Source organism: Camelus dromedarius, chromosome 29 (genome assembly GCF_036321535.1).
Source record: "Camelus dromedarius isolate mCamDro1 chromosome 29, mCamDro1.pat, whole genome shotgun sequence".
In the NCBI taxonomy this organism is placed as follows: Eukaryota; Metazoa; Chordata; class Mammalia; order Artiodactyla; family Camelidae; genus Camelus; species Camelus dromedarius.
The window spans coordinates 21,749,471-21,763,899 of NC_087464.1; the positions used below are offsets into that span (position 1 = coordinate 21,749,471).

Consider the following 14,429-nt stretch of genomic DNA (forward strand, 5'->3'; position numbering starts at 1 on the left):
ATAATTTATATTGTCCATAACTCAAGCTGATCAAAATAGACCTCATCACAGTGATGCGGCAAAATCGGGTCCAAGCTGCTTTTCTGCTGCCTCCAAACCAATTACACGTTCGGAGGAGATGAAAATCTGCCTGGATTCCCTCCTGAATCGGATTAATGCCCCCTCCGCAATCACATTAATCACAATCTGTCCATGATTAGACACAGGATAATCCCATTGGACAAGAGGTGACAACCCAGCTTCTATTATCTCATTTGTTATCTATTTTTGGAATAGCTGGTAACTCTAGCCTCCAGAAGATGTTTTCCAGTGAAAGAGGATCCTCTGTAGGTTCTTTAGAAAAACTGTCGCTCCTTGAGCTTTGGGTAGAGTCACACACTTGGTGTTATTTATGATTCCTATTTTATTTCCATGTGATGGATAAACAAAACAGGACATGGGTTTGTGGTCCTTGTTATGAGAAAAACACACACACATTTACCTTCTGACAAACGTGTTGGAAAGAGTCAAAGACACCCTCCAAAACCCTTAAAGGTCAAGACAGTAACTTTACTAAGAGGCATCTTCCCGTTTGAGGATATATGGTATTTCCTTTTCTTTTTGTTTTGGTATCATAGAGGCAAGCATCTATGGCTGGTACAAGGGCTGAAACCTGCCCCCAAAGTCAGAAGACCTAAACCCACATGTCTGTGCAGGACGGAGGACTTTTTACAATATTCTGGAAAACCCCACGGAACTCTGCTAGCTGACAGCTCCTCTAATTTGCATCTAGAAATACATGCACCTGGGCAGTTCTGGTTCCGCTTCCACGTTCTCTGAGCCCCGGGCACTGGAGCGCAGCAGAGAGAGCCTGAAGTCACTCCCACCCCAGAGGATACAATTCACAGAGCAGGATCGCTCCCAACTTACATTGGTGTCTCTATCTCAACCCAGATGTATTTTTCAATATCTTTAACAAGTAAGTTACATGTGAGTGGCATTCTTTTCCTCCTTCCTCAAGATTACAAACAGAAATGCTCCCCTTCACAAGGAAATGGTTAAGAGTTACTTATTGATCACCATCCGCCCAATCCCCCAAACCAGCCTTCTTGATCTGCCTGTTTCTAGGTTTCAGGATGGAGACAGGAGCTGGCCATAGCGTCCCCGTCCCCCGCCCCACTGCTGATTCACGTCCTTTTTACCTCTTGCCTCCCATGACTCATCCATGTGTTAATCTTCCCACAGCACCGCTACATTCTAGCCATTTTCCCATCTCGTCAGTAGGACCACAAGATCACGGAGGTTCTCCTTTGCCGAGAGAATTCCCTCAAACTCCTCAGTGGAAGTTTGAGGCTCCCCACAGTCTGACCTGAACTTCCCTTTCAACCTTTGGCTTATGCTGACTTCTCTGTGACAGTCCAGCGACGTGGCCCTGCCTTGGGTGGCTCTGGAGTCTTCCCTGTCTCTATGGCTTTGCCTGCACCACTGTCCTTATTCATTCCTGAATCCAGCCTCTCCCAGCTGCTCACATTTCCCCCCAAATGCACTTGACTCACTTACTTCCTCCCTCTGTCTGTGAGACTCTTTCCTCTTCCACGCAGACTGGGCTGCTCCTTTTCTACCTAGAAGAATCATACTCATCCTGCGGGGCTCCAATGAAATGCCGCGGGCTCCAAGAAGCCTTTCCAACCATCCTATACTGTGCTCCCTCCTCGGTGTTCCTGTGATGGCTCTGGGTCGTGGCTCGATAGTAGCCCTTTTGTCAGTACTGATTCCAAGTCAGGGGGAGCAAAGCCAAACACCAGGGAAAGTGGCAGGGACAGATTTTAATTAGCAATATCTACTGCAAAGGGGAGAAGAGTCTCACGTGAACTGAATTCAGCTCTGATCTGTCCAGAGGTGACTGGGCATTTTAAAGGGAGAAGAAGGGAGTACAGAGGGTGTAAGTGGGGACTCAGAAGAGTTAGTGAAGTGAAAAATTACAAAAAGCAGGAAGCAGGACTTGGTCCATGAAAAACACATCTGGGTTTGCTAACAGGTGCTCATCCCTCAGAGGCTGGAAACATGGAAAAAGTCAATTCTTTGGGCAGCCTTCAGTCTTTTCAGGCAGGCACTTTAAGGGGGGCCTGGGTCTTCCTAGGGATGTGGCCTTGAGATGCTAGAAACTGTGAGTGGTTTGCTCAAACCTTTACAGGCTAAGACTGAGGTCTAGTCTCAGAGGAGCCAGGCTAGAGTTTGGACAAGGAGAAACTTTGTTATCCACCAGCATCTTCCTCTCCTCCCTACCAGGCCGCCTCATTTCAGTGAAGGGCACCCTGTCCATCCAGGGCCCCAGCTCGAAATCTGGCCCTTTTGGCAAGAGGCTGGCCTCTCTCCTAACAGCCGCTCAATCCTGGCTTGGTGAATCTATTCCCTTTGGAGCTCAGTCTCTCCCTCTTTCCCCACCTCCCTTTCTTTCTCATTTTGCCTAGTACCCGGCCTAGGCAAGGGGAGGGATAATTATGGGAGAAAATTGAACACTAGAAGGTAGGCGCCACGAGGCTGCAGGCTGGCAGGAGCCAGCCAGGAATTCCTGGGCCAGACTGTTCAGAACCACTCCCAAGCCGCGCTGAGCCAGCTGGGTTCCCCCTTCTGGAAAGACAGGAAAAATGCAACTGTCCCAAAGCCTTTGGGACAGCTCCTTCCCATCGCCCCCTCCCGTCCTGAGATCCAGGCTTGTTGGGTGATCCCTGCAGCTACCAGGGTGTGATCTGGAAAGAAGCAAAGGATCCGTGTGTTTTTTTTTTAAAAAGGGGGTTAATTTTTCTCATCCTTCTGTAATGACTGTATTGATCTTCAAAGGATGAGAATGCTACAGACCGTGGGTTTCTTAATGCAGAGTGACCTTGGCACATGTTCACTGTAAACAAAGTAACCAACCAACAAACAAGATCCTTCCCATCTGGACAGATTCAAGGGCACAGATTCGTAACTAGTCTCACGGACTTGTGGGCCAGGGGCTCAGTCCCACCTCTTACCAGCTGTATTAACTTGTGAAGATGATTAATTTATTCATTTCTGAGCTGCTGAGAGATGGTACTGAAACCTGCCTCAGAGGCAGGGTCGGCTTCGTGGGAGGCAACCTGTGAGGTCCGAAGGCTCTACGCTTCTTCTTGTTCTGCCACTGCTGTCTTGAAATCCGTAATAATTTTTCAACAAGGGGCCCCGCCTTTCATTTTGCATTGGCATCTGCAAATGATGTAGCCATGCTGCCCAGAGGGATGCTGGGAGCTCTAAGGGAGACCTTCTACAATTGCTTAGCAAAGGGCATGGCCTGCAGCAAGTGCTCCATGAAAGTTAAGAAGAGAGAAGGGGGCTCAGGAAGGAGGGAGAGGGGCCAGGCAGAGCCCCTGGGTGCCTGTTGGCTCAAAGGAAGTTGGTAGGGATCAAGCAAGAGCACCTGGGAAGGAAGTGGCCTTAGCTCACTGGTTAGAGTGTGTGCTTGGTGCCCACAAGGTCCTGGGTTCAATCCCCAGTGTCTCCTTCTAAGGAAAAAGAAAAAAGTTTTTGAAAGAGTGAGGGAGAGAGCCTAGAGATAGAAGATGGGCTTGGATGGTGGGAGGTCTGGAGTCTGACCCTGAGCTGCCAAATTTCTTCCCCTTCCCAGGCCTCAGATGCTTTCTTTGAAACATGGTGCCAACTCCCACTCCAAAACTGAACTCTCAGCAGCCTGTGGCGGCTGGTGGTGTGGCTGCTGAGGGCCTGTCTGGTCTGTTCTGTACAATGTCTCCAACTGCCTTTGGAGAAAAGTAAAAGCCAAGGGCATGGGGGTGAGAGGCAGATGGAGGCAGGAGCCAGACGAGAGGCCTGGTCCTCAGGTGGGTGATGGCAGAATCCCATCCTTAGGGACTCCCTCAGGAAGACCCCTGGTCTGGCTTCCAGCTCCATCTCTGTCACTTATAGGATGAGTGACAGGTCATTGGCCCTCAGTTTCCTTTCTGATACTCACAGCATCCTTTGTGTTGGGTGGGCACTGTGCCTGTGACATGTCCTGTGTGAGGGATTCAGAGGCAAGATAGTATAATGATTCCACCAACAAGCTCTGGAGGCAGAGAGACTGGTTTAAATCCTGTCTCCATCAGCTATGTAACTGGGGACAACTAACTTAACATCTCCAAGCCTCAGTCTCCTCATCTGTGAAATAGGGATAATTTTACAACAGTAACTCCTTCCTGGTACTGTTGTAAAGATATGAGGAGTCATGTGTGTCAAGGTGGCCCCAGATCTGAGCCCTCTATGTTAGCCATGGTGATGATGAGACAAGATGTAGGTCAGGCCCAGCCTCCCTCCCTACACATGTGACTCCATGAAAAATAGGAGACAAAACATCTCCTGGCAGGTAAAGCTCTCCTGAGTGTGTAAGAACAGGAAGGCAGTTAGCTGGGCAGGAAGGTGAGGGTGTGCGTGCACGGGTGGGCCTGTAGGCGCTGCCGGGCCCCCACCGGGCCCCCGGGCTTGAGGGACAGTCAGGGGGAGGACGACTACTCTCTGGGTTGCTATTTCTTCTCTGTCAAACAAGGGCCTTTTGGTTCTAGAGTTCTAGATGGAAAGAAGGAGAAGAAGGAAAAAAAAAAAAAAGGAGGAGGAGGAGGGGATTGACTAAACAAAACTGGAAAATAGTAGAGGCTGGTTTCTTTTAGGTGACCGGCCTGCTCTGTGACCCTCCCACCCCGGCCCTGGGCCCCCAGGCCTCGTGCTTTCCTGCTCTTTCTCTCAGGTCTTGTTCCCAGGGTAGGAGCTGCTGTCCCTGTAGTGCGAGTGACCACCTGTTCTGTTCTTTCTCAAGGATTTCTGCACAGTAAGCCTGTCTTTTAGGGGAACTGTGAGTAGAGTTTAAGGCAGCAGTGATGAGGTGTGGGAGGTCTGGGGAGAAGGAATCCAAGGAGACTTCCCTGTACTTCTGAAACCTTCCCAGGAGGAGGGTCATAGCTGGGCTAGTTTTATTGGATAATACAGAGCTATGGAGCTCAAGGTGCTTGCTATTCTGAGTGAGGGTAGAGAGTGCTGTAAAACCCAGGAAAGGAGGCACCCAGATCCCCTGAGTGCCATAGCCTGGGACATGGAGGAGAGGACCCTGGGAACAGCCAGGAGGCAGAGAACCAGGGCAGGGCCGGATCAACGGCACCTTATGGCTGTGCTGGGGGAAAAGGATTTTCTCTTCTTTTGCTCCAGGGCTGGGTTTCCAAGGGTGGCTGTGACCCAGGAGATGCACATGGAGGGATCTTGAAACTGGTCCGCGGATTTACAGCTCCAGAGAAGTGAAGCTGGTGGGTAATAGGACCACATTCATGTGGGTCTTCCACTGCACAGTGAAAGAAGCAAGGAAGATGGAGCCAGGCAGACCTGCTTTGCATGCCAGCTCCAACTTATCCTGTGACCGGAAGCAATCATGTTACCGCCCTAAGCCTCAGTTTCTTCAGGGATTGAATGAGTCTGATACTACTGACCTCATTAACGCTGCTGTAAAGATGCCACAGGCTAATAACAGGGGCTTTGCACATGTGGAGCCCAAATAAGTATTAGTTCTTGACCCTCCTATCTGACATCCCAGAAGTCACCATCTCTCCCTCCTCCCTAATAGGGTTTCAAAGGACTGCTTTTCCTGAGCTCCTGAGCAGGAGAAATTTCTCCTCTTGGCAGGAAAGTGTTAAAGTCCAGACCCAGGATTCCAGCCCAGAGCCGCCCCCTCCTGGCTGCCTGAACCCTTGAGTTACTGATTTTCTGCCAGGAGCACCTCCTAGTTCACTACAGAGTCATACGTACTACAAGCCACCCCCTATTCTGAGACTATGTACGCAGACACACAGACACCATCTGTACACAAACTCGACACTTGGACCACACTTTCTGATCTCCCATCTCTGCAGGAGACCCACACAGAGCAAGCACACATGGAAATGCACAAAGAAATCATCAGATGCCGTAGACACAGATATACCTAGATTTCCCCTCCACACCCAGGCACAGGCAGGAACCGAGCATGGGAAAGGCATGGTATACAGAGAAGCTCCCAACACAAAGATAAAGTTTTGATGATAATTATCATAGTCAACTCGTATTGTACTTCCTATGTGACAAATATTGTTCTAAGCCTTTTCTACGGAATTGTTTAATTCTTACAATAGTAGAGGTAGATACTATTTTTATCTCCCACTTTACAGATGAAGAAACTGAAGGACATAGAAGTAAAATAAAATGCCTGAGGTCACAGAGTGGCATGGCACAGACATACCCACCCATACCCACTCCCTCCCTTCTCAAACCTGTTTATTTACATAGACATTCATTCAAACGCGTAGACATTCATTTAAACGCATTCATTCATTCAAACGCAGCATTCTCCCTTCTACCCCTTTTCCCCACACTCAGTGTGAGCACTGTTTGGGATGCTAGCGGCCAAAGGACGTAAGAGACGGCCTGTTGGCACAGCGGCTGGTAAGCTATGCCCAGGAACCAAACCAGTGTGAATACCAGATGTTCCAAAGGTGGTGGCAGTGGTTACAAGCCTTACAAGATGACAGGAACTCCATGTAAGGCGCTAGGTGGGCCATCGCGGAGTAGTGAGTTCAGTGTGCATTGAGGGCCTAGACCCAGCTGTCTGCAAGGGCTCTCCCTGCGCACTTGGTTGCACCCATTTCCCGGAGAGCAGCCCAGAGCTTGAGGCCAACCAGTTTTAGGTTTTTAGCAGAAGGGCCACAGCACTCGACGGCGCCCTCGGGCAGACTTGGGTCTGGGATTCCGGTGCATTTTATCCCCAGGCGTCCACCTGCGCCCTTCCCAGGCGCGCACTAAGTTCTTAGTACACCTTTTAATGGGAAAACAACAGCCCCATGGTTGGGTAAATGTTATTTATAATTCATGGGCCAGTCTTCGAACCCTTTCAGACAAAAACCACAGCAATTTCTTTGAAAGAAAGAAATGCCTGGACTACTCAGAAATCGCAGTTTTTCTAAGTACAGACAAACCGCTGCACAGATAGTAAATTACCCCGCGCGCCACATTTGTTTCTGATTATTGCGTTGCAGTTGGTTTCTGAAATAAAACAGAAGAGTTTATAAATATCGTTTATTCTAGAAGTGGTACACACATTCGACCCCAGCATTGTTCCTAGAAGGAGCTGTGAGATTCGAGTGGGGAAAGAATGGGGGGAGTCCGTGTCAAATTACACCTCCGCCCCAAATGCAAGTCAAGGCTCGAATCTGGATCCGGTGAGCGTCTTCGGATTCTGCGTCTGGCATTACCCACCTAATGTTCCAACTTGGAGTTTTCCACAGGCGCACGGGTGGGGACGTCTAAATAGAGTTTATCTAAACCCTCAACCTCTCTGTCTAGCTTGGACCCTGAGAACAAAGGCGCCTGAGAGGAAGAAGGTGACCAGCTGGATAGTGACGGTCTTGTCCAAACAGACACCCTTCCTTCTAGCTCTCATCCCGAGATAGTGTTTTTTGTTTTTTTTTTTTTTTTTAAATGAAAGAAGGAAGCATTTAAAGGAACGGCCTCCCTCCACCCCCCAGGTATCCATCACCCCGCCCGACCGCGCCTGGGGAGACGGCCGCGTGAGTCTAAGAGCAAGATCAGAGCTGCAGCGGCGGGGGAGACCGCTCAGCGGTGACACAAGGTCCAGCCGGGATTGCCCGACCCGGGGCCGGAGTGAGGATCTTTGTAGATTTCGGGGGAGAGGGCTGCGCTCCATTGTTCACTCCGGACCAATCAGGGTTTGCCCATTTCCTTACAGCCAATCTCCCGTCACCCCCGCCTTCCACCGAACCCACCCCGCCCTTCAGCCCCCAGGTCCCCGTCACCTCCTCCGCATCCCCCACGGTTCTGGGGAAGCTTCGTGACGCCACAGGTCCCGCCTCCAGCTCCGGCCCGGGGCGAGTGCGTGCTGACGTCATGCTGCGTGCGGGCCGGTGCGGAATCGCTCCTTCAACTCCGCGGGGCAGGAGGAGTTAGTTAGCAAAGAGCCGAGGCTGGGCGCGCGACCTTCGTCCTTCTGCCCCTGGCCGCACGCTTTGCGCACATCTCTTTTCTGCATGGTGGATATTATTTTTCATTATCCTTTTCTGGGTACTATGGGGGATCATTCCAAGAGTAAGTCTTTCTGTGTGTGTGTATGCGTGTGCGCGCGCGTGCTTAATATGCAGTATTTCTAATGCAGAAGAATGTTTAGCGGATTCTACAAGTGGCTTCTATTTGACAGGACACTGGGAGAGAAAAAACAAAACGAATGCGTTTTCCTGCGGGACCACTTTTCCTTCGGAATCCTGTTGTTTTCGTTTATAATTAAACACTTTTTCTTGAGCCTGCTAGGCTGACCTCAGGCTGTGAAATCTGCTTCTGTTTTGCGCTAAGGTTTGATTTAAGGATGAGGGGGGTTTTGTTTGCTTGCTTGTCTTTCGGTCCTTCAAGTGAGGAAGATTTCTTTATGTTGATCTCGGATATTTAGACTGAGAAATGTCAAAGAGGATGAGCGGAGACTCCGCTTAAAGCTGATGTGTCTGTGTTGGGATAGAAGGGAGTCGCTGTGAGAGGGAGGGTTCGGACGGAAATGCCGGCACATCACCATTCAGTATCGATGCGGTGGCGTCGGTAGGGCTTAAATGTCTATTTACTCTTTCTTCTCACTGACGTGTTAGCTTTTAGTTACAAGATATATCGATAAAATGACTATGTTCAAGTGAATGTAATAGAGAGAAAATTGGGGTGGGGTGGGGTGTGACAAAAAGCCCTCGCAAATTCAGAAGATTTTGTTTTTTTCATTTCCAATTGTCTGGACCTTTACGAAGCCCATTTCCTCTTCCTTGTGGCTGTAATTCTTAAAAGAGCGAGAGCGCGAGCGGTTTGGGTTGGGGCTGGAGCGGCCTCGGCTGAGGTCCGGGCAGCCAGGCCTGACGCGGGCCCCGCGTCCTTCCCTGGCAGAGAAGCCCGGGACGGCCATGTGCGTGGGCTGCGGGAGTCAGATCCACGACCAGTTTATCCTGCGGGTGTCGCCCGACCTCGAGTGGCACGCAGCCTGCCTCAAGTGCGCCGAGTGCAGCCAGTACCTTGACGAGACGTGCACGTGCTTCGTGAGAGACGGGAAGACCTACTGCAAGCGGGACTATGTCAGGTGAGGTCCCAGGGAGCCCGGGATCAGCCACCGCCCGCTGGGGCTCGGGCTCGGTCTCAGGGTTGACGGGCTGCCCGTACGCCCCCGCGCGGAGAGAAGGCCGCTCCCATCCCGAACGCACGCCGCTGCCACCTCCTAGCCTGGGAACCCTACAAGGGCCGGTCCCCGCAGCCTCCCTTGGGCCACAAAGTGTCCTGGGCGTGCGTGCGCGTAGCCGATCCGGCTCGGGAGGCGAGGCCGGTCGCAGGCCCCGCGCTGACAGCGGCCGCGCCGTGGGCCCGCAGGCTCTTCGGCATCAAGTGCGCCAAGTGCCAGGTGGGCTTCAGCAGCAGCGATCTGGTGATGCGGGCGCGGGACAGCGTGTACCACATCGAGTGCTTCCGCTGCTCTGTGTGCAGCCGCCAGCTGCTGCCCGGCGACGAGTTCTCGTTGAGGGAGCACGAGCTGCTCTGCCGCGCGGACCACGGCCTCCTGCTCGAGCGCGCCGCGGCCGGCAGCCCGCGCAGCCCTGGACCGCTCCCCGGCGCCCGCGGCCTGCATCTGCCAGGTAAGCCGAGCGCGCCCGGCCCTAAGCCGCCAGCGCGGGTGTGAATGTTTGTGTGTGTATGTTCCTAGGGGGGGATGGTTGTGCTCGGACGAAAAGTTGTCACTTGGGTATATTTCCGTTTGCAGAGGATTGTAGGGTTTTCTGGGTGAGTGCAGAACTGTGTGCTAGGAGCCAGGCTGAGTTGTGTGTTCGTGTGTGCCGGGGGAAAATTGCGTGTGGGTAAACGTGAGCTGGGATTGTGTGTGTATGAATGTGTGAGGGTAAGGAATTGTGGAGAATTGTGTTCTCTGTGATCAGGAATATGTAGGACATGGTACTAGGAGCAGGAAGGTGAATGACGACAGGGAATCCGAAGTGGTGACTTTGTCTAAGGGACTTGTGTTGGGAATTTCAAGCAGTGTGTATGTTGGCAGAGAGGAAAGATAGGTTTGCCTGGGGGTATGCATGTAGAGTACAGCTCCCGGCCTAGAGCTGGGCTCAGCCAGCCAGAAGCCCACCCGTAAAGACAGCTCTGAAGGCTGACCACCCAACAAAGATCGAGAGTCTGCATTTGTGTTTTGAGGCCCAGTTTGATGAACAACTTAACCAAACGTTTCTCGGTGGGGAAAGGGTAGAGGCACAGTGGACTCAGGGATCATTGAAAACACCTTCGGAGATGCCCTGGGTCCTAGTCAGAAGATGCCAGAAAGGAGTGTGTGTGGGGTATTACCAGGTAGGGATGGTGCCCCTGTCTGAGCAGTTACCAGCAAGTAGCCACAGACCTGAGGCACCTACCTCTAGACCAGGCTGAGCCTCTGGGTGCTGTGTGATCTTGAAGTGCTCCCTACTCTCTCTGGTCCTCCCTTTACTCCCCTATAGAATGAGGAAATTGGGCTAGATTGGTTATTTGTAAATATTTATCTAGACCTAGAGATGCCTGGAAGGGGATAGAAATGGAAACAGTGCGGCATATATCTAAGCGTATGTAGACCTGGGTCAGATTGGGGTGTGAAACAGGATGAAGCCAGTGTTGAGTGCACCCTGGTCTCGACTGGCTCCCTTTTGTTTGTTGCGGGTTGTGGGCAGTGGGAGTCAGATCCTGCATACCCAATTCTTCTCAACTTGGGGTTGAGAGAACCCAAGGCTAAGTAAGGATGCGCGGAGGCCGGGAGGGTGGCCGCTGGTCCAGGGAACCTGGAACCTTGAGGGAGGAGACCCGGGGGACCGAGGCCCAAGGGCTGGCGGGAAGGAACCGTTCCAGGCCCTGGAGGCCCACCCGAGCCCCAGGCCGGGTCTTCACGACACGCTGCCCGGTCCTAGAGGCCTCTGAATCAGAGAGAAGGGCTCGTGGGGAGCGGGAGGCAAGCCTCCTAATCCCGACGCAGCGCGGCGCTCAGGGTCCGCGTGGGTCTCCTTCCCCCTCCTGAGTCCCTGGCGCGCCTCCTCCCTCTTCCTCTGAAACGCCGACTTCTTCCGGAGGGCTTACCTCGTCCCGCCGGGCCCATGCTGGCATTCCTAGGGTCTGGTAAGTGGAGGAGGCACAGCCGGGAGCCGCCACTCTCGTCCAACACAGGCCTAGCTCAGACCTCCCACGCCCTGCTTGCGCGGCAGGAGATTGCTGCGGGGAGCCCTTCGGGGAACTGGGGAAGGGACAAAAATACACACCTTTCTCTGGGTAGGGCGAACAGATGGCAAGGGAGGCAATTGAACAATAAAGCGAAATAAAGGGAATAAAAGTGAAACGAAATCGGGTCTTAGAGGACTCGGCCGCCGCGAGGCGGGCGCGGGGAGGGTGGGTGGCGGCCCCTCGCACACCTCTGGCTCCCTTGCAGACCCGGGGTCAGGCCGGCAGCCCTCGCTGCGCCCGCATGTGCACAAACAGACGGAGAAGACAACCCGCGTGCGGACCGTGCTCAACGAGAAGCAGCTGCACACTCTGCGGACGTGCTACGCCGCCAACCCACGGCCCGACGCGCTCATGAAGGAGCAGCTGGTGGAGATGACCGGCCTGAGCCCGCGAGTCATCCGAGTCTGGTTCCAGAACAAGCGTTGCAAGGATAAGAAGAAATCCATCCTTATGAAGCAGCTGCAGCAGCAGCAGCACAACGACAAGACGGTGTGGGACAGGGTGCTGGAGAATCGGATCGGGTGGGGCCTCGGGTTCTCGCCGCGCCGTCTAGGTGCCGTTTTCTGGGCCGGCTCGCGGGAGATCCAGGGGGAACTGGACTCTCCAGATAGCTTGTGTTTGTGCTTGCAAGGCTTACCTTGGGGTTGAAGCCTCCTTAATTATTGTATTTGAAATCAGGTCTTCTTGTCCCAGCGGCAGACCTGAGTCGGGGTCCATGGCCCATCTGGGAGCCCAAGGCGGCATGGTAGTGCCGCGCCCCCTAGTCGGGGCGGGTTGTGTCCTTTCGGCTTGACTCTGAACACTTTCCCTTTACAAACCTGGAGAGGGAGGAGAACGCAGGCCTCGCTGTCGTTCCCTTGCCCCGTAGGCTTCCAGCACTGAGGCTTATGGTTGCGGTTTTCAGGCTCGGGGCAACTCCAATGGGGAAGGAGGACTCACTGTGCTGCGGACAAGTGTACACCTCCCCCAGATCGTTTCAGGCTCCAAATCGCGTGCCAGTGCCTGGAGCCCCAGTCTCAAAGGCGGTGGGAAACGCAAGATCTAACTCGAGCTTCCCCCACCCCCACTTCTGCTTGTCCCGCAGAGCCTCCAGGGACTGACCGGGACGCCCCTGGTTGCGGGCAGCCCCATCCGCCACGAGAGCGCGGTGCAGGGCAGCGCTGTCGAGGTGCAGACGTACCAACCGCCCTGGAAAGCGCTCAGCGAGTTCGCCCTCCAGAGTGACCTGGACCAACCCGCCTTCCAGCAGCTGGTGAGGCCTTGCCCTACCTGCCCGGACCTCAGGATTCCTGGGGAGGTGGGGTGGATTTGGCCACTTAGCCAAGATGAAAGGGGTGGGGGTTTCTCAAGGGGTGAGGAGCCGGACAACCCTAAGAGGGGCTGGGGGGGGGGGCGCTGTGGGGTGAGTAGCTGCAACCGCACCCGGCCGGTAATTCTCCCTAAACCAGGTCTCCTTGGATTAACTGCTCGCAGGAGAGGTCGAGGGATTAACCAACCCAAGTTCACCCCACCCCCCATACCTCTGCGTGCGCTTGGGGACCTGGCCAACTTCAACGGCCTGCTCCCAGCCGGCGGCTTGTCCCAGGGGATACCCCCGACTCGCGGAGCAGGCGGCTCGGGAAAACCAGCTTGGGCGCGTCTTCACCCGCTCCTTCCCGGTGTCTCCACTGCCCCAGGTCTCCTTCTCCGAGTCTGGCTCCCTAGGCAACTCCTCCGGCAGCGACGTGACCTCCCTGTCATCGCAGCTCCCGGACACCCCCAACAGCATGGTGCCGAGTCCCGTAGAAACGTGAGGGGGACCCTTCCCCGCCAGCCCGCGGACCTCGCATGCTCCCTGCATGAGACTCACCCATGCTCAGGCCATTCCAGCTCCGAAAACTCTCTCGCCTTTGTAATTATTATTATTTAAAGAGAGAGGACTGAGAGAAGCGGCTGGGACAGCCCAACGCGCCGAGACGAAACCTGCTTTTACCAGACTGCAGAGCCCTGCTCCGAGGACTTTTATTTTTACAAAACCAGAATTTGGGATTTACTAGCGTTATCTCTGCCCTCTCCTCTCCCTCGCTTCGCGGGGCCGCTGCCGCTGGGTTTCCACGCCCCCTGCCCACGCACCCACCTCGGCGTGGAGAACGCGCAGAGCAGGTCCCGCGCAGATCCCGCCCAGAGCTCGCCCATGCGGCGTCTGCCCCAACCCGGCCCTGAGCTCCTAGGCGGATTTGCCCGGGCTCTAACAGGGAAGAGGATGGGGATAATCCAAAGGAACAGACACTCCATCCCCCAAATCGCATGATTGCTGGAAAAAAAGTAGAACCGAAACTTTCCTTGAAAATGTTTTAAATTATCAGTCGACGGAGGACAGAGTGTGTGAGCCTTTGCCGAACAATACGTAAGTTATTGTTATTTATTGTGAGATCAGTCAGTTCATAGTGGGACAAATATTTTGATCTTAATAAAAAAATAATAACCCGATGCGATGCTGCTGCTGTGTGCTGTTAGCGCAGCGAGAGGGCTGGACGAACGTAGGTTGGGGGTTGGGACTTAATTCAACGAAAATAAGGCTCCTAGGATTAGGAGGCCCAGGACCCGAGCAGGGCCCACCGCTCGTGCCCGCGCCTCGCGCACCGCTGGCCCGCGTGCTTCCGTGCCGCCGGGGGCGGGCCCGGCGGGGATTGGGCGCCACCTGGGGGGCGGGGCTGGGCCCCTGCGCTCCGTGCGCCCCGTGCGGTCCCGCGAGGCCCGGCCAACTGCAGGAGCACCGAGGCCGTCCCGGAAGCCGGCGCGCTCCTGCTCGCCCCCTACCCCGGCGTTTCAGCGCAGAAGCCCGCGGCGCGGGTAAGGCGACCCGGTTCGGGCGGGAAACCTGCGATGCTCCAATGGCGGCCGTTCGGCTCGCGAGGGCGAGTCGTTCCCTCTCAGCCTTGTCTCAGCTCCTGGAGCAGGACCCAGCCTGGCGGCCCTCAAGGCCCGGGCCTGGACCCTCGCTCCATTTTCCGCCGGTGCACTCGGACCCTCCCTGCGCGTCTCTTCCCGTCTGTCTGGGGTCCCGAACCCCTACACCCTGGCGCCTCGCCGGCCTGCCTGACACCGCGGCCCTGTCGCCGAGCTGCACGGCCCCGGGGCGAACAGGGGGCCGTGACGGCTCATCCTCG

General features: G+C 54.4%; 1 protein-coding gene across 1 annotated transcript; it reads left to right on the forward strand.

Annotated features, from left to right (window-relative positions):
* The first annotated feature begins 7,976 nt into the window (after positions 1-7,976).
* Positions 7,977-13,751, forward strand: ISL2 (ISL LIM homeobox 2). Its single transcript, XM_031440764.2, has 6 exons — positions 7,977-8,109; positions 8,938-9,127; positions 9,412-9,674; positions 11,486-11,769; positions 12,365-12,532; positions 12,957-13,751. Exons 1-6 carry the CDS (start codon positions 8,052-8,054, stop codon positions 13,071-13,073), a joined length of 1,080 nt encoding a protein of 359 aa, XP_031296624.1. The 5' UTR covers positions 7,977-8,051; the 3' UTR covers positions 13,074-13,751.
* The last annotated feature ends 678 nt before the right edge of the window (positions 13,752-14,429 follow it).

Bases quoted from the DNA above. Each gene is read 5' to 3' on its own strand.
- ISL2 (XM_031440764.2), top strand. From the start codon at position 8,052: ATGGTGGATATTATTTTTCATTATCCTTTTCTGGGTACTATGGGGGAT. The intron at 9,675-11,485 runs GTAAGCCGAGCG...GCTCCCTTGCAG, and splicing joins CCGCGGCCTGCATCTGCCAG to ACCCGGGGTCAGGCCGGCAG. The intron at 11,770-12,364 runs GTGTGGGACAGG...CTTGTCCCGCAG, and splicing joins AGCAGCACAACGACAAGACG to AGCCTCCAGGGACTGACCGG.